The 22,970-nt window shown below is 37.1% G+C and overlaps 1 protein-coding gene across 8 annotated transcripts in view; it reads left to right on the forward strand.

Annotated features, from left to right (window-relative positions):
• Positions 1-756: 756 nt before the first annotated feature.
• The window catches only part of ZNF280D (zinc finger protein 280D), a 122,669-nt gene continuing 100,455 nt past the window's right edge, over positions 757-22,970 (forward strand). For 4 of the 8 annotated variants that reach the window (XR_010839803.1, XM_059056216.2, XM_067029784.1 and 1 more), the window contains exon 1: positions 827-954. Coding sequence is in view for 4 of the 8 variants with exons in the window: in XM_059056216.2 (XP_058912199.1) it covers positions 882-954 (73 nt within the window). In the remaining 4 variants the exon portion in view is untranslated. Of the gene's footprint in view, positions 955-8,046; positions 8,198-21,173; positions 21,393-22,970 lie in introns of all 8 variants that reach the window. The other 4 variants (XM_059056218.2, XM_059056222.2, XM_059056223.2 and 1 more) reach the window with 4 other exon arrangements.

Here is a 22,970-nt window from a genome sequence, read left to right on the forward strand (position 1 = left end):
GAGACAGAAGCAAAATCTCAAGTTTGAAACAAATTTGGCAAAGGTAGCCAATTATTAAAAGAACCTTCTCCACTTCTTTTTCTCATCTGGTGTGTGGTCTTCGCGCTCAGGCACAGTGTTTCTTTTATTTTCCTTTTTAAAATTAATTTATTTTTGGCTGTGTTGGGTCTTCGTTGCTGCCCACAGGCTTTCTCTAGCTGCGGTGAGTGGGGTCTACTCTTCATTGCAGTGCGTGGGCTTCTCATTGCGATGGCTTCTCTCCTTGCACAGCACGGGCTCAGGCCCACGGGCTTCAGTAGTTGTGGCTCACGGGCTCTACAGCGCCGGCTCAGTAGTTGCGGCGCATGGGCTTAGTTGCTCTGTGGCATGTGCGATCTTCCCCGACCAGGGATCGAACCCATGTGTCCTGCACTGGCAGGCAGATTCTTAACCACTGCGCCACCAGGGAAGCCCCGGGTGTTTCTTTTTAATGGCGTCTCTCTTCTTATACCTTCTTACTTTCCAAGCCTTCAGAGAACTAGCTGTTACACACAGGGAGGCCCGGGAACTCGTGTTTCCACGCCTTCAGATCCGATGGAGCCCAGATTTCAGGATTGCTGGCCGGGGAGCAGGCGGCACCCACGGCCGCTCCAGCCCCAACCCAGTCCCTGACTTTCGGCCGCTGCCGGCGCCGGGGCCTTCGAGGACCCGCAACGCGGCGCACATGCCCATGCCCGCCTTCCACGTCGGCGAGAAGAAAGGGAGCCCGGACGCGCGGAGACTGACCCGGAGCCTACCCATGAGGCAGCGCGCCGGCTCCTCGAGAGCCCCCCCACCCCGCCCACGGCTCGGCCGCCTGCTCCGCTATGGGAGCCGCCGCCGTCGCTGCCGTGTAGTTTTTCATGCTCCTCCTTTTCCTCCTCCTCTTTCTCCTCCTCCTCAGGGCCCCAGTCAGGCCGATCCGCTCCGCTCACGGTAAGCGCCCCCCGCCCCCGCCCGCCCTCGCCCGCCCCGCGCTGCAGCAGGCAGAGGCCCTCCCGCGCGGCCTGCGCCGCCTCACTCCGGGGGCGCCGGGCTGGGGGTGTCGAAGCCGGCGCGGGTCGCCGAGAGCGCCCAGGGCGCGGGGGAGGGGACCGGCTGCGCGGCGGCGGCCGGACCGCCATCTTGCGCCGGCCCTGGCGGGGGAGGGATCGCGGCGCAACGCGGCAGCCAGCTCGGTGCGCCAGGCCGGGGCCGCGCAGGCCGCGGACGACGCCGTTTCCCCGCCCCGCCTCGCCCCCCAGGGCCTGTTTGCCCCTGGCCTGCTTTGAGCTTTTCTTTTCGGAGGCTGCTCCCTTGGTCTTCCGTACATTTTGTCCCGCTGTTTGGCGGGGACCCGTGCTCTTCTCGCTTCAGCTCTCTCCCAGAGTCTCGTTGAGTCGTAGGCAGAGACCACAGGGGGTGCCGAACTTTGAGGCTCGGGGACCCTACGGCCCAGGGTCCCTCGCCCGGGTGACCAGTCAGTACCTGCTCACACCCTCCTTCTTGTCAAAGGACTTCCCCGCTCTCCCCTACACGTCCCGTTATTATCTGCAGGAGAGGGGCCCTGAGGAGAAACGTGGACTTGATAACAGTTCCTTGACTGAGCTTGCAGGTTTCACTTCGTGAGACGGAAAGAATGATCTCACTCTGAGGTTTTATTCTGCTCTAGAGATGGACGGAGTTCCTCCCAACTTATCTCAAGTATTAACGCTTTTATGGAGCGATCGGCTAGAGAGGAGAAACGTCAAAGTGAACCCACTTCTGCAAGCAGGGAGACCTTCGTTCTAGGGGGTTCTCTTTGTTTGCCAAGAATTGATAGTTATAAAAAAAATTCTGTGAATTTAAACCTGATTTATTTATTGTTTTAAGGTTTGAACTGTATTTTAAGAATTTGACGTTTTTTAGCGGCATTAAACATAAAATTGAAGCACTAGAGGAGCGATTTAAAGTACAAAAGCCACCTCTGAAATTGTGAGGTGCCTGCTTTGGGGGATTACTGTGCCAATTCAGGCTGTCTCTAAGCAGAAACTTACTGTGCCTATAATGAAGGCACTGGTTTGCTTAGAGGATTAAGTTGGGGCTGTGTGGTCTCGATGTTTTAAAACATCGTACAAATACCATTCTAATTGTATCTTGCATTTGTATGGGTCATTGTTACCGGCTGATGCGTATCTCCTAACCCCTTTTACAGTGGTCTTTGCTGCTAGAACTGATTTTGAAGGTTAGGAAAGAGAGCTCAGGGTGAGAGGTCTCTAATGAAGTCATGGCTAGGAAGTGATAGAGCCTTTTCTAGAACCTTAGGTCTTCTGATTCCTCATTTAGTGCTCCATTCAGTATGTTTCATTTTTTGTGCGAATGAAGTGAGTGAGGAAAAGAGCAAAGGAGGCTCACCTGCAAAATTTAAGAAGCACTGTTCAGTTGCCCCTTCCTTCGCATTTTTATTTTTAAGAGTTCATTTCTTAGCTTTTTAACTTTTTGTTATTTAAGTTTTCATGTTATTTTTTTCCCCAGACATTGAAAAGTTGAATAGCCGGGTTGAGCCCTCATACCCACCACCTAGTTTTTACGGTTGTTACTGTTTTGCCACATTTGCTTTATCCACCTATCTCACGGTTGTTTTTGGTGAACATTTTCAAAACATATTTCATACATCACGACAGTTCACACCGAAGTACTGTGTGTGTCTCAGTATGTATATCATGAGATGAAGGTCAATTTTCTATGTAACTGCAATAGGATAATCACAAAGTTAAGAATAATCCCTACATAATCCAAAGATAATGAATGTATGTATGTAGTATGTATTCACATGTTCTTCACATGTTCTTTGTTGTCCCCAGAATGTTCTTTTTAGTCATTTATTTTGAAACAATCATGCATTACATTTGTGTTAACTCCTTTTAATTTAGTGTAGTTCTCTCTCTTTTTTTTAATGACATTGACCTTTCGAAGAGACCAAGCCAGTAGGCTTATAGAATAACCTACATTCTGTATTTTACTGACAGTTTCTTCCTCATGGGATTTAACTGTACCCTGTATCCCCTATACTTCCTGTAAACTTGAAGTTAGGTCTAAAGGCTTGAGTAGATCAGGCTAAATATTTTTGGCAAAAATACTTCACAGGTCATACAGTGTACTACTCATTATACAACATCAGAAGGCACGTAAAGTGGGGTTATCCTGTTGGTAATCCTAAATTTGATCTCTTGGATTAGATGGTGACAGACTATCTTTCCATTGTAAGCATTTCCCTTTGCAGTTAGCAGATAGTCTATGGGGTGATATTTTGGCATTAGTATTTGGTAAGAGTTTTACTGCAGTAATCTGATAATACATAGTTGGGAGCAATTGTCTAGAAATGGGTGTTTGGAGATGAAGGAGGGGAGCAGTTTTGAAGGACAGAACTAACTTACCTAGTTTAGGAAACTTGGAATTGCTGCTCTAGTTGACATCAGAGCCTACAGTGGCTAGGGGAGAGGAGACAGAAAGTAGGTATCAGACTTTGCCTCCTTTGAAAGTTTGCTCAAGACCCTTGTAGGAGTAGTGAGCTGTGAGAAATAGAAAGTTCTGGGGTAGTTTGGTTTTGTAGGACTACAAACCTCAGCATCCCCACTTCAACTCATTCTTTCCAGTTAGGCTATCTCATCCAGTCGTGCTTCTTCAGTGTTTTACTACCCAGCATTGGCTTTCTTAGTAAGGGAGAGGAGGTCAAAGGAAAGGATAAATAATTTTGTATCCTTCTCTCCTACACTGTTTTCTTTGTTGAAGAGAACATTTTGAACCATACCAATATTTCTTTTTCTTTACTAATGGGGCTGGGGATGTGCCTACGTGGAATAGCAATTTTAAATAGAAAGTAAATGATAGTTTTAGATGACAGGAAACTGGAGATTGTTGACAATATATTTTGTTATTTCAAAAGTAACTTTTGAATGATAAGAAATATTTTTGACATACTAATTAAATATATAGTCCTGAATAGTTTATTTTTTCCTGCTTCAGAGGAGTCAAAAATATTTGATTTTTCAGTCACGTTGTTTTAAAGATATATAATGATTTGATTTACTTGGTAACTTTTTTCAAAAATGTGTGTTTGGAATATTTTTTGATTTTTGCAAAGCAGTTTTTTTTTAAGGATTCTTTTAATTCTCAATGTAACAGGAAAAATAGATACCACTCTTTATCTTCTAGATCAAAAGGAACTTTTATTTTTTAAACATTTAGAATTATTTTATATTTAAAATGTTTTTATATATTTTATATAATTTTATATCATATAATTTATATAATTAACAGAAGAATAAAGGGGTAATGTAAAACAGCTTATTAGAGCTTTTAATAAGAATTCAAACATAGCAAATATTTTTGTATATACTTAGAAAAATAAGAAACAAAAAAATATATTTCATGCATCTAATTAAATACTACCCCTACAATTAATATGCATCACATTTGAATGCTCTTGGCAAATACTATAATTGTAGCCCACCGTTTTTTGTTTTTTTTTTTTTTTAGTTTTTTACCCACACAAAGAGCATCTTCCTTTTTTCTTCCCTCTTACACTTGGGCACAAGAATATTGTAGCTAGAGGATAAGCCAGAATTCTCTTATAGTTCTTACAAGTGCTTTTCCTAGTTACATGAGGAATGTTCTTCTTGGTAACTTACAGTTTTGTAATTGAAACTTTCGCCATACAATGATCGTAATATCAATCATAGGCCATCATCTTCAAGTCATTATTTTGCAAGTACAGTTGACCCTTGAACAACATGATTTTGAACTGTGCAGGTCCACATGGATTTTCTTTTTCAATAAAAGTGCTACAGTACTATACAATCAGCAGTTGGGTTGAATCCATGGATGCCAAACCATACATATAGAGGGGCCAACTATTACACACTGATTTTCAACTGCATGGGGCTTGATGCTCCTAACCCCTGTGTTGTTCAGCAATCAACTGGATAGGTTCTAATTTTCTTAATCGGTGTCTATCCCTCCTTTAGTCTTTTTATACAATACAACTCTTTCCAGGTTAACTTATGCAGGATTTTTAAAAACTAACTGATGCTTAAGAATACATTGATCTGAGAAGAGTACTAGTTTTTCTTAGGACAGTAAGAATCATCAGATATGTTTGAAAACTAGATTATGTGCAGTTGACTTCTCTTCCTTTCCCTTTGTGAAAATTCACAGAAGTTCAACCTTGTTCTTCCTGATATTGCCAACTGAGGAAAATCTCTCACTAGATAATACTAAGCCAATTCTAAACTTATAAAAATTTGTCACAAGTTGTATTTCTGACAGAATTTTCAAATTCTTTTGTCAATTCTTATAATAATCTTGGTTCTGCTCTCACCCCTTTCTTCTGAATCACTGTGTAGATATGCATTTTTCAAGCTTACAGTGTTACACTGTCACATGTTGCACAGATTTTTAGTCTGTATTTTTCAGGATTGAAGCTTGCCTGAAATGGGCAACATTGTCTGCATGTGACTAACTCATCAACTGTCATACGTGAACCTGGAACATAGTGATTTGAGATTTCAAATACTTCCCCAGTAGGTTCTTGCTTATCATTCCTTCTGGATCTTCTTTTTGCAGTGTGCATCATCAGATGCAATACTTGAAGGATTTTTTGAAAACTTGTATGGTTTAAATTTTTGTTGAAGGGAAGATGGCCATCTTTGCTTCATAATTGCAAGGTATTTTCAGTTTTAGATTTCTAGACACCAATTAGAATAATCAGTCGAATGAATTAAAATTTCTACATCATCTATTTCCTTCTAGTCACCATTGTATACACCTGCATTCAACACTTCTCCACTTATGAACTGTAGCCCACAAACATGAAGGATGAAAGAATACTGTCACATGTCCTTTTAGCAAAATAGCATGGTCCTGCATTTTTGTAAAAACATGACATGATGAAGTTCTTCCTGCTGAATGAGAATACTGTATTTCCTTTTAGTTTTTAGAAATATATTGTTCACTTGTTGATTGTTGAGTTTGAGAAAATCTATCTAGGGACTTAGTCTAATTACACTTAGTCTGAGATTTCCCAAATTTCACTGTCATTATTACAGTCTGAAGTGCTTGCTATCTTTAGTTTCATCTAATAATTCTGAAATGTCTTCTCTGTTAGTTTTCTTCTGTTCATTATGAACAGAAAATAGAAAGTTCTGAGTGCATAACAGTAGTCAGTGAAAACTAAAAGCAGATGAAAGGATCTGCCACCCTAAAATATGTTGCCACTTTGACATAAGGATTATTTTGAGCAGAAGGCAATTGAGAAGCAACAGATGCAGGAAGAGCCCTCTTCCCATCCCCTTCCCCCCCCACCCCCACCCTGCCCAAAATTAACTGCCTAAAAGCAGGGCGTACATTTCTTTTTGTGAAGGTTCTTACCTTACTGTACTAGGAAAGGAAGAGTGACTCTTACACCTAAGATGGAGAGTTGATAGATGAGTTTGCATAAACAGACCCAACTAAAATAACCCTTGTCTTCCATTAGTTCTGCCACATATTTTCTAGTTTCTTCCCCAGGATTTATTGTCTCTCAAAGCCCCAATTCCCTTTCCTTTGTTAAAATGGTATATACACCCTGAGTAACTGCTTTTTTGAGTTTTACTTCTTTTCTGTGAATTCCAGTGTATGTAAATATTAATAAAAATTATGTGCTTTTTCTCCTGTTGATTTGTCTGTTGTTAATTTAATTCACAGGCCCCAGATACTGCAACCTAAAAGGGTAGAAGTAAAGTTCTTCCTTTCTGACACAGACTACAAAGATAATGCCTTGAGTCTTCTATACCTTTTGGGAAGCTGATGCTTTCCTATTTGTGCAAAACAATAGGAACACTCAGGAAAAGCAAGGTGAAGGATAATGCATTAGTGATGATTTATTTCACTCTCGCATTATCCTTCTAGGCAATTAAATCATTCTTCTGTTTTCTTATTATTTTAGTTTTTTTTAAAGCATAGTTGGGAAAAATTGATGCTCAATAGTGAAATAACACCTAGAATGATGGAATTAGCAAAATATTTTGAGGTGTAGGAAGAATAAAATCACTAATATCCCATAATGTATCTTAGATTTATAAAAGCATTCTATGGGCTCACCTAGTAATTGTAAGATACAATGAGTTTTATTCTATTTTAAAGTAATAAGTAACTTTTCCCCTTGTTGTTTGAAGATCTCTAGGAAACAATGAAAGTCATAAAATGTCAATTTTTAAAGCTAGAACTGCTAAGGAAAGAAAATTAAAAACAACCTATGGACTCTGATAGTGTGCTGAAGGTTAATGGTTAGTTTGGACGGTAAGGTGCAGAGTTCCACTGCTTTCCAACACTGCTTTCCTCCTACTACTATGATAGTTTTTTTCACTCTTTTGCACTCCATCTCTAATGGAGTAAGGGTTCTACAAGGCCCTCCCTTTACCACGTACGTATCTTATGAAGCTGGATTTTCCTCACTTCAACAGAACATGATGGTGTAACAGATTGAATACAGAAACAGATAAGATAATCCAGCTGTCTTTATGAACAGATATTAAAATTAATGAGATTGTAAAAATGGAAAACAATGCCACTCCTCTAAATTTTTGTTTTTGAAAATACAGCTATTTTTTATAAAAGTATTTATGGTAATATGCAATGGGTTTGTTATAGTCACTTTTAAGTAAATTAATATATATTTCTTAAATTTCTCAGGTTGGGTGTGTAGGCTTCATCCTTAGAAGTTAATCAACTACACTCTTTTTTTTTTTTTTTTTTTTTTTTTTTGCCAGGTTTGATTTCTTCAGCATGACAACTGCCTGAATGCCTTTCAGTTGAGGGATATTAACCAAAGCAAAGATCATTAGTCTATGAAATAATTTGCTCCTTGCTTTTAGGCTCTACCTAGGTTCCTTATTTTGTGGGTATTTGTTCTTAACCTTTGGCAAGTTTGAGAAGCAAAACTTGGAGGGTTTGGGAGAGGTCTGGGGATTTTAGGTATATCCTAATCCCTATCTCCTTTGTTTACTCACTCATTTTGCTTTTCCTATTCAGGGTTTAGGATTATCTGACTTTCAACTATACAGGATTGCTGACTGCTGATAGAAAGGTCCTCATGGAACAAAATGCACCATGGAAGTGGCTTTGTTAAATTCCATGAGGAAAAATAAATAATATATCTCCCAACTATATTGAATAGAAAAAGGTAAATAAGAAAATTGGCACTACTTTTGACACTACATTGTTAGTATATGTGTTTTTTTGAGAAGTTATAACACAAGATAGCTTTCTAATTTTTCATTTCTTTTATTGTAGTGTTTTAGTGACTATAAAGTATTTCATGGTTATATTTCATCCTCAGAATAAATAGTATTTGGAGATGGGTGGTATTATCCTTTACAGATGAGGAAATTGAGTTTCAGAAAAAGTTCATTTCATTCATTTTAATACTTACTGGGTGCCAGACACTGCATATTCATTTTGTAAGGTGTGATACCGTGGTCTTCCCTCACTTCAGCTTCAGCGTTTCTAGCTCAGAATTGTGTTCTCTTCTTTGTGGGTTAGACAGTGCAGGCCTGGCAGCACAACCTCTGGTGGAAGTGCCAGCTCCTAGAGCATTTGGTCTATTCTCTGCCTCACTGCATTCTGGAAGCTACTGGTACTAGTATAACCCAGCTCTGCATGTGTTGGTGGAGAGTTACTGAAGAGTTTGGAATTGATAAGTTCCACAATAAAAGCATTATTTTAGGAAATTGTTAATTTGGTGGTTCTGTATTGAATGGATGAAAGCAGATAGATCCGGATGCTGAGAGACAGTATAAAGTGAATCTTATAAAGTAAATCTGTTGCTATAGGTGTGAGGTTCTAAGGGCCTGAACAAGTACTTATGAATGGAAAGGCAAGGTTGGTTGTGAGAAATATTTTGAAGGAAGACTGTAGGACTGGGGAATTGATAGGATGAATGAAAGAAGGAAACATTGAAAAAAACTGCAAAAGGGTGACAGTTTCATTTGTAGAAAAAGAGAAAGGCAAAAGTAGAACTAATTGTTAAAAATCGGGGTAAAGGGCTTCCCTGGTGGCGCAGTGGTTGAGAGGCCGCCTGCCGATGCAGGGGACACGGGTTCGTTCCCCGGTCCAGGAAGATCCCACGTGCCGCAGAGCGTCTGGGCCTGTGAGCCATGGCGGCTGAGCCTGCGTGTCCGGAGTCTGTGCTCCACAACGGGAGAGGCCACAGCAGTGAGAGGCCCGCGTACACCAAAAAAAAAAAAAAAAAAAAAAAAAAAAAAAAAAAAATTGGGGTAAGATTAATCTAACATAAAATTTACCATTCTTGACTAAAGTGTACAATTCAGTGGCATTTAGTATATTCACAATGTTGTGCAATCATCAATGTTATCTAATCCCAGAATATTCTCAGTTTCTCAAACCCTTACCCATTAAGCAGTCTCTTCCCCCTTCTTCCCTCTCCCCCAGCCCCTGGCAACCACTTATCTGCTTTCTGCTCTATGGATTTGCTTATTCTGGGCATTGTATATAAATGGAAGCATAACATATGTGACTGACTACTTTCACTTTCCATAATGTTTTCAAGGTTCATCATGTTGTCACATATATCAGTACCTCATCTTTTTTTAATTCCCTTGTATGGATGTATTACATTTTGTCTATCCATTCATCAGTCAGTTGATAAACATTTAGCTTGTTTCTACTTTTTGGCTCTTATGAATAATGCTGTAGAACTAATTTTTGAGGGAAATTTAATGTTCAGTTTTGGAAATATTGAATTTGAGGTGAGTTTAAGTATCCATATAGCATTTTTCAGCAGTTAAGAGATGAAGGACTGAAACATAGTTAAGAAGTGAGGGTTGGAAGTTAATATTTGATTATTTTTTAGGCTGCTATTGAGAACTGATAGCTAAGACTATGAAGTTTATTAGATCTGTCTTTTAGGGAACAATTTGTGTAGGGCTAAGGTCTAAACTTTATAGAACCTGATTTTACATTGTTTAAGAAGAAAGAGAATATGGAGAATCTGTAAAGAGTTTAAAAGGAGGAGATGGATAGAGAACCATTCTATTGCCATACAGAAAATTACTGAGGGAGCATGTCTTAAGAAATTGGGTTAGGACTTCCCTGGGGGTCCAGTGGTTAAGACTGTGCTTCCACTGCAGGGGGCGTGGGTTCGATCCCTGGTCAGGGAACTAAGATCCTGCGTGCTGTGTGGCATGACCAAAAATAAATACACTCATAAATAAATAAAAGGTTTAAAAAAAAAAGAAATTGGGTTAAAATTGATGCAAGATAAGGAAAATTAAAATGGAAGAAAGGGTTATTTGATTTGGCTGTTGGAAAGATTGTTGGGATCTTAAGATGGATACCTTCAGCAGAATACTGTGTGGTAGAAAATGTAGCTGTCCTGCTGTGTGCTCAGCTCAGTTTTGACTGACAGAGTGGGTGGTGATAACTACAGTAAATCGACTGCAGCCTGGATTAGGATCAGCAGGAGGTTTTAGAATACTTGGACCAAGTGGAGATGGTGCAAAGAGAGATTCTCCAGACCTTGTTGTAAAGAAGGGTTGCTTTTATCAATACATAGGAATTTTTAATGATTGTCCTGATTTGGATTGCTTTGTAGATTTAAGTAGTCTGCTCAAGCACAGGCTTTCTACTTATTAATATTACATTAACATTTTTTGTGTTAACAAAAATGTTAAAATTCTAAAAAGTTGGATTGTCATGATGATTTGATACTTGAGATGTTTGCTCTGAATCAGTATCTGTTAAATAGATCTTGATATCATTGGGAGTTCTGAGTTAAGCCATCAAACAGGCTTACTTATTAAAATGCAATTTATATTGTTTATTTAAAATTATTGGGGATTTCCCTGGCAATTCAGTGGTTAGGACTCCACAGTTAGGACTGCGGGGAGGCCTAGGTTCAATCCCTGGTCCGGGAACTAGGATCCTGCATGCCACGTGGGTGGCCAAAAAACCAAAAATTATCAACTGTTTTTTTTTTTTTTTTTCAGGAATTTACTTGCTTCGAATAAACTCAAGAATTTCATTCTGAGTGTTGTTTCATTCTTTACGTTGTACTTGAGAGTTTCTAGAAAATCTTTGGGTATAGTAGGTAGATTACTAAAATTTCTTAATTCCTAATTCCAAAATGAACTTTCATAATTCAGCATTCTCAATTTGGGCAGTTTTTTAACTGAAATATGACAAATCCCCCTTTTCTTTCAGTCTAGGCAAAAAATTTACAAATACTAGATGAATATGTTTACAATGTTAGGGTTGGAAGGATCCTTGGGGATCTTGAAAGTGACCATTTTCAATTTCATAATGTTTGAATTTTTCATATTTTTCTTTGGTGATCTGTCACATCTCAAGTTCATCTCATTTCCTGATATTTTAACTGCTGATTGTTTTGTTCTTATATGAAATCTGCCTCCCTGTTATTTTGGTCTTGTTCCTGGTGAAGGCAAATAATATGTGGCTGAAATCTCTGGCCTTCGAAGTGCCTGGGTTTGAATCCTTGTTCTACCACTTAGTTTCGTTACATTGGGTAAGGTGCTTAATCTCTATAATTCAATTTCCACAGCTGTAAAGCAGGGACACTAATGGTGTCTGCCTCATAGAGTTTTTTGGGGATTGGATGAAATGCATTGGATGCATGTGTTTAATTAGCAAATGGTAATGATAATTGTTATTATAAATAGTAACTTATTATAACATAGTATGTAATGAATTAAGTAGTTGTATTGAAGCTCAAACTAGGAATGAAATTCTCTAGTTTACTCAAAACAAGTAAATATTAGCAGTGTTGTTATCGTTATTATCACTTGAGCCACAAGGAACAAGTCACCCTCTTGCCTTTTTTCTTACGACAAACTTTAAAATATCTGTAAACCGCTTTCACTTCTGCCAACCCTGCCTCACAGTCTCATGTTTTTCCTAGGTTAGATATATTAGTCCTTTGACCTAGACAAAGCTTTAATTTTAATTCTTTGTAGTGGGCATCTGTTGTTTTTGCTACCCAACATCCATTCACCCTTACCTCGGTAACATATGTCTTTATCTTGATTTTCCTGTGGGGAACCATCCCCTCCTCCAGTATTTATCTTGTGGTTGGTGTGTTGTCGTGTTCCCCCCCCCCCCTGCCGCTTTTGGGTCTCTGGTACCAGGAGGATCAATTGTGATTGGTTTAGGGAAGGGCATATGACTTTAGCCAAGCCAGTCAACTCCAATCAGGGCTGGTCTTCTTATCATTGTCCTGATCTTGAATGTTGGAAGGTTTTAAGTTGAGCTGCTGTAGTCATTCACAATGGGAGGACCCTTTCTGAGGATAGAATCAGAATAGAGGAAGTGAAGCCTAGGGATGGAGAGAGAAAAACCAGGTCTACAAATCATTGTTTAAAATGTGCCTACAGCGAATTCTGTAAATGAACCAATAAATTCTCTTTTGCATAAGCCAGTTTAAGTTGGGTTTTCTTTCTGTTACTTAAAAGTTGAAAGAGTCATAGCCAATACACAGTATTCCAAGTGGGGATTGAATCCGACAGAATAGAATAAAACCATCATCTCTTTGACTTTAGACTCAAATTCTTTTATTTTGACACTGTATCACAAGTCTGATTGTATCAGTTCCTGCTTAAAATCCCCTCAGTGGCTTTCCAGTTGCTCTTCGGGTAAGGACAGATTTCCTTAACATGGTCTCCAAAGTGCGGGGTTGTTTGACTCCTATCTTACCTCCCATTGTATACCATCTTGCTGTCTTCTCCAGTCACGCTGGTTTCTTTTCAGTTTCTTATTTTTGCTGTGCCAGTGATCTTTTGCACATGCTGTTGCTTTTGCATGGAATGCTTTCTTCCCTCTCCTGTTTTCCTAGTTAACTCTAACTCATTCTTCAAATAACAATTAATCATTGCTTTCTTAGGGGAGCCAGTTTTGATTATGCTAACTAGACCTAATTTCCTTACTCTGAGTTTTAAAATTCCTTGTCCATAGCCTTCATAGCACATATTGTCAGTTTAATCTGTTTGTATGAGTGTTTGTCACTGTCTCTAGACTGTAAAGTTCATGAGTGCAAGACCTGTGTCTTAATTTTTGACTGTCATTGTATTCTTGCCTGGCACCATGTGTAGCACATAGTGCATGGTTTTTTTTGTTGTTTTTTTGCGGTACGCGGGCCTCTCACTGTTGTGGCCTCTCCCATTGCGGAGCACAGGCTCCGGACGCGCAGGCTCAGCGGCCATGGCTCACGGGCCCAGCCGCTCTGCGGCATGTGGGATCTTCCCGGACCGGGGCACAAACCTGTGTCCCCTGCATTGGCAGGCGGACGGACTCTCAACCACTGCGCCACCAGGGAAGCCCATGCATGTTTAATAAATGTACTTTTTTTTTTTTTTTATGTGAACCACTTTTAAAGTCTTTATTGAATTTGTTATGCTATTGCTTCTGTTTTATGTTTTGGTTTTTTGGCCCTGAGGCATGTGAGATCCTAGCTCCCTGACCAGGGATTGAACCCTCACCCCCTGCATTGCAAGGCGAAGTCTTAACCACTGGACCGCCAGGGAAGTCCCTAAATGTACTTTTTAAATGAATGAAGTTTGGACTTACTGCCTCTCTGGTAACTAAAACTGATAAATAGTATATCTTCAATTTATATGTTTTGTAAATTTTGGTTTTTGAGCAAATACAAAACTAATTTTATGCTAGATTTTACCATTCATCCTACTTTGTTGAGATCTTTTGAAAGTCTCATTTAACATGCATTATACTATTTACTCATCTATAAATGTAATCTGTACACAGTATGGTCTTTGTCCAAATTATTGCTGTGAATATTGCCCTTTATTAAGACATATAAGACATTGGAATGCCTTTCTTATCCCTGAACCATAACCGTATCTGTATCTTCAATCAGTATTATTATCCGCTGCATCACATAGCAAACTCTGATGCGTGGGACTGGGGGTAGGGCAGGGGAAGGAATAAGGATTCATACTTTTTACTCTACACACTTCTGTACGTTTGAGTCCCCTTTTAATGAGCCTTTTTACTTAAAAAAAAAACACTAATGAAAACATCTTTCCTTTAGAGATTAATGGGTATGTTTCTCCCATGGTGGGGCATTTCCAAATCTTCCAGCCAGATGTGATTACTTTTTTTCAACCCCTGACCTAGAGATTCTTAGCCTTTTTGGTTCATAAACCCTTGTAACAGTTTGATGCCCCCAGAAAATGAATGTGTGCACAGAATTTTGCACAGTTCTTATTTCTGTGGTTTCCTCAGCACCTTGTCAAGAACCTCTGCTATAGCATTTCCAATTTTTATTATTTTTTTTGGAGTATAGTTGCTTTACAATGTTGTGTTAGTTTCTGCTGTACCATGAAGTGACTCAGCTGTATGTATACATATATCCCCTCCCTCTTGGACCTCCCTCCCCATGCCATCCCACCCATCCAGGTCATCACAGAGCACTGAGCTGAGCTCCCTGTGCTATACAGCAGGTTCCCACTAGCTATTGTTTTACACATGGTAGGGTGTATATGTCAATCCTAATCTCCAAATTCAACCCCCCCCTTCCCTCTCTGTGTTTGCATGTCCATTCTCTACGTCTGCGTCTCTATTCCTGCCCTAGAAATAGGTTCATCTGTACCATTTTTCTAGATTCCACCTATATGCATTAATGTACAGTATTTGTTTTTCTCTTTCTGACTTACTTTACTCTATAAGTCCATCCACATCTCTACAAATGACCTAGTTTCACTCCTTTTTATGACTGAGTAATATTCCATTGTGTATATGTATAACATCTTTATTCATCTGTCATTGGACATTCTAATTTTTATTATTGCAACTACCATCCCCTGTTTTGTATGATATTTATATATTTATCATAATCCCCCTACCAGATAGTTTCTTGAGGTAGGGACTTTTTTCATTGAGGATTGTGCCTTGCATTAGATAGAAAATGGTTAAGTGTATTATTTTTTAAACTTTTAATTATTTGTATTATGAAGTATTTTTATTGTCTTTCAAAAATCTGAGCTCACTAACTTGGAGAATTGGTTTTCACTTGTAGTGGAGGTAAAAAAACCCTTTTCCTTTATCCTCTTAGGTTAAGTGCCTGGGATCTGCAAATTAAGTTGATAAAAGATTAATAGGAGAAAAGGTGTACAAATTTTATTTGATGTTAATATTTTAACTTTTATGTTAGTGGAGGTCTTCATCCAAAAAAAAAATGAAGACTCAAACAGGTGGTTAGACATGGGGGCTTATATACCATTTTTTTAAAAGATGGTAAATTTCAGGAGAAGTGGCAGGTCAAAGGAAAAGAGGTTTGGGCTTCTAGGAGTGGTAAATTGAGGGAATGTACATATATGGGGGAAACTAATGGAAGATTAGGGCTATTTTAGTAAAGTTTGTTTGTGCAGCCCCATCTCGATGCTAACTTTCTGTCTCCAGTGATAATGGTAGTTTTTCCTCCTCCTGGAATGGGAGAGGGAAAGGGGAAGACCTTCACAATGGGAAATGTATGTCCTGCTTTTAGACAGATAGGAGGAGGGCAGAGAGCTCTTTCTGTGTTTCCTGCTTCTTAATTGCTGAAGTGGCATATGTTGATCTCATATAGGCTTTAAGGAATTCTGGATTTCTTCTAATTTCAGAGAATTAAAGTGTTAATTCTTTGACTACCTACCTTCGGAGAATGAAGTTTTTTCTGTAAATTAGGAGGTGGACAGGAGAAGCTGGCCTAATTGCTTTTTAAGTCTTATTCTTGGAAGTAGCTAGGGCAACCTCTTTCAAGACCTGTATTTTCCCTATCCTTGTTCTGATCTCATTGTAGGCCACTTCTTTCAAGGCTGACTCCCAACCCTTCCCCTTCTCTATTTGTGTCTTTCTCTTAAGATTCTTGAATGAATCATCTTCTTTTAAAATGACATTTGAAATTTTGGGTTTATTTAAAAAATAAAACTATGTATATCCATACTCTCCCCTTTTAAGATCATTTTCTCCCTTTCTTGAAGTGACCATTTCCAGAAGGCAATGTTCTACTTCAAATAAAAATTAGTCTTTCAGAAATTGGGTGAGATTTGATGAAATATCTTCTAGAGTTTCTGTAATTCCCCAGTATTTTGTCTGCAGTATTTTAGCTGCTAGTGATCAGATGTTTTTAGTTGTACATTTTGTGTGGTTAGAATGTGCAATTTTTAAGAATAAGTCTGTGGTTTTTAACAGTAACAACTAGACTGATTCTGAAAAAGATAGATGTTTAGTTTTCTAACAATAAAACAAAAGCCATAAAAGGAGGAAATATTGATTTAAAATTTCATCTGCTTAATGTTTTTAAATAAAAATTATAAGTTATTTATAAAATTTCAAATTTAAATCACTGAATTTTATGAAATCAAATTTCTATTATATACAGGTTTATCTTATGATTTAAGGTTTCTATTTGCGTGACTTGTCTTAGAATGTCAAAGTAGACGTGATCATTCTCTGCTTTTCTAATCCTGTTAAAATTAATTTCCATGATGGAATCAGTAGGTGATGGATACTAAGTGATAAAAAACTGGAATTTTAAACATGACTCTTCTTCTTTAAAAGACTGTGTGGTTTTAAGATAATGAACAACAAAATAAATAAATAAGGTAATAAACATTAAATTAAAATTAATTTTCTAGTATCTCCTTGAGATAGTGGAAATTCTTGAGAGATCATAAAACCAGGGTTGGAAATATTAGATTGTTACTCATAGCTAAGAACCCACTTCAAATCCTTAGAGCTCTATTCATTTGGGATTAGAATTCTAAAATTATAGACCTCTATTTCAGTATGACGTTAATGACAAAGACTAAAGAATTATTTATAAAATGAAATAGAACATAAACCAAAGCTTTAAGTCGGTGGAATGATTTGCATGGCTGATTTCTTGTGAAATTTGTGAGAGGAGAAAAGTGATAAATCAAACTTTCTTGAACAATATTCCATGACCCTGTGTCATCCAAATCATTCCTCTGAAGAACTGTTCTAAGTATATAAGCAAAATTGTTAAAGGTTTAATGTTTCTTATAGCTAGCATGTTAATCTTAGACTAAATTTATGTTAGTTGAACTTTATTTTTATGTATTATTTTGAATATAAATTTTCACCATTTGAAATGATTATTAATTTCTGTTTCACATTTTCCCCCTTTTTTTTTTGATGTGGACCATTTTTTAATGTCTTTATTGAATTTGTTACAATACTGCTTTTGTTTTATGTTTTTGGTTTTTTTTAGCCCCGAGGCATGTGGGATCTTAGCTCCCTGACCAGGGGTTGAACCCACACCCCCTGCATTGGAAGGCGAAGTCTTAACCACTGGACTGCCAGGGACGTCCTCTCACATTTTCCCTTTTATGTTAAGTTAATCATATCTGGTTTTGGTGTTGCCAACTTCTTGGTTAGTAATGTAACCCTCAATTAAAACACCATTTTTTATGATAAAAAAACACAAAGATTAACTTCATAATGTGATTTCTTGGATTATTTTTTCGAATAACTCTAACTTTTGGGGTCTGTTTAGATAGAGAACTTAACCATTTACCTTATTCTTCACATTCACTTTTGTATTCTATATACCACCTACTCATTTTTAAAAATGATTTTTTTAGAATTAAATTATGGGGATCATATATAATGAAAGTGCTTTTTTAAAAATGGAAATGGTATAAGATACTTTATCCAAATGTTAATTTTTATACATTGGTATTTTTGAATTAGATACTTATTTTATTCTATAAAATTAGTAGTTTATAGGTGTGTATTTTGTGCATATGAAGGTTTAACATTTTTTATGTTAATGAGTGTTTTAGCTAGTTTATAAATGCTTTTTTAAAAGATGAAAATATTGCAGGATAGATTTGAGAGCCACATTCCAGAAGGTTTGTTTATAAAGCTAAACTTTTATTATGAGGGATCTACTATAATGAAGATCCTGTTTGACAAAATGATTTCTAAATGCTCAGCTGATAGCTTATAAATTTCAGTATAATAATGAAATTGTGATATGTTTTTAGAGTTCTTTAAAATGGGATTTAGCCCAGAGTCAAAAGTGGTTAAGATTTATTCAGTGATTTCTGTGTGCCAGGCATTGAGCTATGTGCTTTATGTATATTATCATTTAATCTCCATTATAACTCTGTGAATTAAGTTATATATATATATATGCACACACATATATCATATATACACGTGTGTGTGTGTGTGTGTGTGTGTGTGTGTGTGTGTGTGTGTGTGTAGGCAAAGCACAGAGATTAACTAACTTGGCCAAGGTCATACAGGTAATAAGTAGTTGAGTCAGAGTTTGAACCTATTATTCACCAAATTTTACTGTTTCTGGTCAATAAATGTTTAAAGTATACAGTAAAGTATAAAAAGCTGAATTAAACCTTAGAGATAATTCACCTGAACTAAGAGCTGAGACCCAGAATTGTAAGGTAACTTGACTGAAAGTTGTGGCAGTGCTGGGGCTATGACTTGGTTCTTCTGGCTTCTAGCTTAGTACTCTTTTATGTGTAGACTCTACAGCTGTGGATTGTGGAATGACTTAATTTTCCCCTTACCAGAGAGTATATAGGACTAAATGCATTACCTTTATTATTTAACACAGTGACATTGTATCAGATGGTATCTATCGATGGCTAAAAGTAAAATATTCAAACAGTTAAAAATTTAGACCCTACATTTCCTTTGACTTAAACAAATTTTTTGTAGGAAAAAATCCTTAAGATATAGTTTAATTTTAGATATATAAAGTCTGAAACAAAAAATAATGAAGTAGAAATTATAATTATTTATGTGAGCAGCCTCCAAAAGTCAATGAGTTACAATATAAAAAAGTATTGTAAGTCATTTACTTGGAATTCATTTAGAAACAGGCATATTAAACATGGTCATAAAATTTCTACCTGAGTCAGTAGCTGAAGTGTAGTGTATTCTCTTTTTCTGGCTGTTTTGGAGATACCTCTGAGCTGCAGAAGCTGTTGAAACCTTTTGTAGCTTTGAGATCCCCACTGCATACCTTTGTTGGATATTTCACTTCACTGGCAGCTGATTTAACCTTCATAGAATTCCATGCCTTACCACTAAAATTCTGAAGTGGTGACTTGAGAGATTGATAGTTTTGGCATGTTCCAGTGGCTGACATGCCAAAGGAATCCATGAAAGTGTTTGTTTATTAACCAGAATGAAATAAGGCAATGACTCTACTGGACCAGCATTGTCCAGTAGAAATGTTCTGTAGCTGCACTGTCAAATGCAGTAGCCACCAGCCACATGTGACTTTGAACATTTGCAATGTGGTTAGTGAAACTGAGGAACTGAGTTTTAAGTTTTATTTCGTTTTAATTAAACTTAAATAGTCACCTGTGGTGACTATTAGCTAGTGGCTACTGTATTACACAGTGAAGCTTTTGGCTGAATTACAGTTCTAATTGCCAGCTTTTTAGTGTGTTTGCTAGTGTGTCAGTTGAGGTTCCTAAGTAGCTACTATGATCCTCAGGCTTCTGAAATAGGTTATCTTAAAGTCATCTTTATAGTCATAGGCAGTGGATATCTTGTTCATATGGACAGGTCATTTATTAATTGAATATTTGTAAATTGAGTACTAATTTTAAAGTTTTGCTAAATGATATTTATATGATCACTTAACAGAAATGTTATATATGAGTCTCATAAGCTGTGTAATTAAGGCTCTTAGAGAATATTCTGTATTCTTGGTACTAGGAGGTCCTTAATGTTGAGCAAGAATTGTCATGTATCTGCTTAGGTAACGCTGATGTTAGTTTAGGGGCAAGCTACAACTATTAAAATAATTGAGTTGAAGAGACCTCATAACTTGGTGAATTTAGTTGAACACAATATTCACTAGAGTCTCTTGTAATAGTAATTTAAACATTTGTAGCAATAACTTCTGAGGTTAAAATAATAATTTTTTTTTCCTGTGGACTAATTCAATCCAAATAACTTGGAAATTAAAAAGCAGGAAAACTAGCTTTTGTCAGCCTGAGAATAAAGAGGAATGTGAAGATTGTATTAGCTGTGTATCTTAATATTTTAGGTTTCTGTCATCTAATTTTTAACTTTTTTTTCCTTTATAAGTAAAGCAGTTTAAAAAAATTTTGTGTATTTTTAAAAATTTATGTTATTGTATGTGTGGGAATCCAGTAAGCAAATGCTTGTTTTAAATAAGGCAATTCAATTTTTTAAAAATAGATTTTATTTATTTATGGCCAAGTTGGGTCTTTGCTGCTGCGTGCAGGCTGTCTCTAGTGGCAGCGAATGGGGGCTACTCTTTGTTGTGCGTGGGCTTTTCGTGGTGGCTTCTCTTGTTGCGGAGCATGGGCTCTAGGCACGTGGGCTTCAGTAGTTGTGATGCAGGAGCTTAGTTGCTCCGCGGTATGTGGGATCTTCCCAGACCAGGGCTCAAACCCATGTCCCCTGCATTGGCAGGCGAATTCTTAACCACTGCTCACCAGGGAAGCCCCAATTCAGATTTTTTAATGTTTATTCTAAAAATATTTGTTTTGAATTATAAACATATTAGATTATAAATTTTTGAAGGCAAATACTGTGACTTATTTATCTTTGTTTTTTCCCTAGAACTTTGTACATTACCTTACATAAAGAAAGCAATGAGTGTGATTAGTTTGAATAGTTATTTTTTGAATGAATTAATCTGTGATGAAGTACTATATCCAAGTAATTTTTTCCTTTTAAGTTTCATTGATAAAAAACCCAGATAAATATAAACTAAAACTTATTTAAGATTATGTTTTATTATGGAATGTGAAGAATAGGTAACAGTTAAAGATTAATGTCACTTAGCATCTGAAAAATTCAGATTTATTAAAATAGTACATTATGAGGTAATTATTCATTTTTACACAAGGATGCTTTTAAAAAACTATTTGTAATTTAATAATTTCAGACTTCAAATAATAAGAGCTTAATAGAATCACCATTTTATTTATTAAATTTGGGTTCATTCAAGAATGAACCAATTATGTAGAGTGAGTTAAATGTTTATGTTAAACTTATCAAATTTTAAAATTGAGCTTTTATAGGAAAAATGATTAAGTATGTATATATTTAATTTAATGAAATCCACTTTAATACTAGGTATCTTTATTTTATAGGAAGGAAAAGAGAGATAACTTGCTGCCTTGTGTGGAGTCACATGATGATCAAAATTAGATCCAAGAATTTCTAAATGACCCAAGTTTCATGTTTCAATATTTGGCTTTACTTAAAGTGACTCATAAAATTGACTGATTATCTTGTGTCGGTACTTAAATGACAATTTACAGAAAGTCAGCTCTTCAACTTGATTGGCGACAACCCTTTTCACCCAAAAAGTAAGTGTTGCTGCTACTACTGATACTAGTATATGTGGCTTTTGTACCGATAACTTTGCGTGAGGAGAAAGCATGAGAGGTAGGCACATTTCCTTAAAAACAAAAACACTTAAAATTGTTAAGGTAACAAATGCTCACATAAAAACAAATAATGTGAATTAAAATATGAGTAAAGTAGAAATGAAATGATTTCTTTCTGTGCCTGGTGATCGCTACTATTATTAGTTTGGTATACATAATCATGTATGTTTCTTTTATGCATAGACAAAAATTAATTATTTCTAAAAAAATTGTAAAGCTGTTACATATCTTCAAAAATTTTTTTCTCAACAATATACCCTGTATATATTGACAATGGCAGTACTGTGCTAAAAAGAGTAAGGAAGATCTTTGTCTTCTGCATGAGTTTGGTAGGGCTGCCATGACAAAGTATCATAGACTAGATGGCTCAAACGACAGAAATTTATTTGCTCACAATTCTGGAGCCTAGAAGTCTAAGATCAAGGTGTTGGTAGGGTTAGTTCCTTTTGAGGGCCGTGAGGGAAGGATCTGTTCCAGGCCTCTCTCCTTGGCTTATAGGTGGTCATCTGCTTCCTGTGTCTTCAGAGGGTCTTTCCTCAATACGTGTATCTGTGTCCTGATCTGCTATTCTTCTTTCTTTTTTTAAAAAAAATAATTAATTAATTTTGGCTGTGCCAGGTCTTAGTTGCCGCACACAGGATCTTAGTTGCAGCATATGGACTTCTTAGTTGTGGCATACATGTGGGATCTAGTTCCCTGACCAGGTATCAAACCTGGGCCCCCTGCATTGGGAGCACAGAGTCTTACCCACTGGACAGCCAGGGAAGTCCCCTGATCTTCTCTTCCTTTAAGGAAAGTGGCCATATTGGATTAGCGCCCACACCCTGTCCCATTCATATATATATATATATATATATATATATATACATATATATATATATATGTATATATATATGGTATATAGCTATATATACCCTCTTTATATATCTAGTTAAGCATCACTTGTATCCATCTCCATTGCTGTTACTTTAGTTTAGACCTTCAGTACTGTTTCTCCTTTTTCCGTCCTCCCCTCCTCTTACTCTTCCTTTTTCTCCTCCATCTCAGCTTAAAGTAATATATATACTTAGTTTTAAAAAATCAAACAACCTAAAAAGGCTTTAAGGGGTTTAACCTCAGTTTCTTGAAGAGTGCTTATGCACATATATATGTGTGCTGTCTGTTGCATAGTCAGTTTTAACCATTTTCTAGTGATGTTTATCATGAGGATTTATGCTTTCTTACAGCTATGCCTTCCTTCCCTCTAAGTATCTCCCAAAATAAAAAATCAAATCCGTATTTGATATTTTCATTATGATGACCATATAAATACTGTTCACTGATAAGCATGGTAATATGCTATTAACATGCCATTATATATAGAATAGCATATGAGAGGATACATTTCTTTTTATTTTTTTCTTTCTTTTGGTGTACCTAGCAATTAATACTTTTCATGTTTTTTAATTTGCTAACTTGTATTAAAGTCTATAGCTAAATCTTACACTCTCAAAAGCC

This window comes from Kogia breviceps, chromosome 3 (assembly GCF_026419965.1).
Source record: "Kogia breviceps isolate mKogBre1 chromosome 3, mKogBre1 haplotype 1, whole genome shotgun sequence".
In the NCBI taxonomy this organism is placed as follows: Eukaryota; Metazoa; Chordata; class Mammalia; order Artiodactyla; family Physeteridae; genus Kogia; species Kogia breviceps.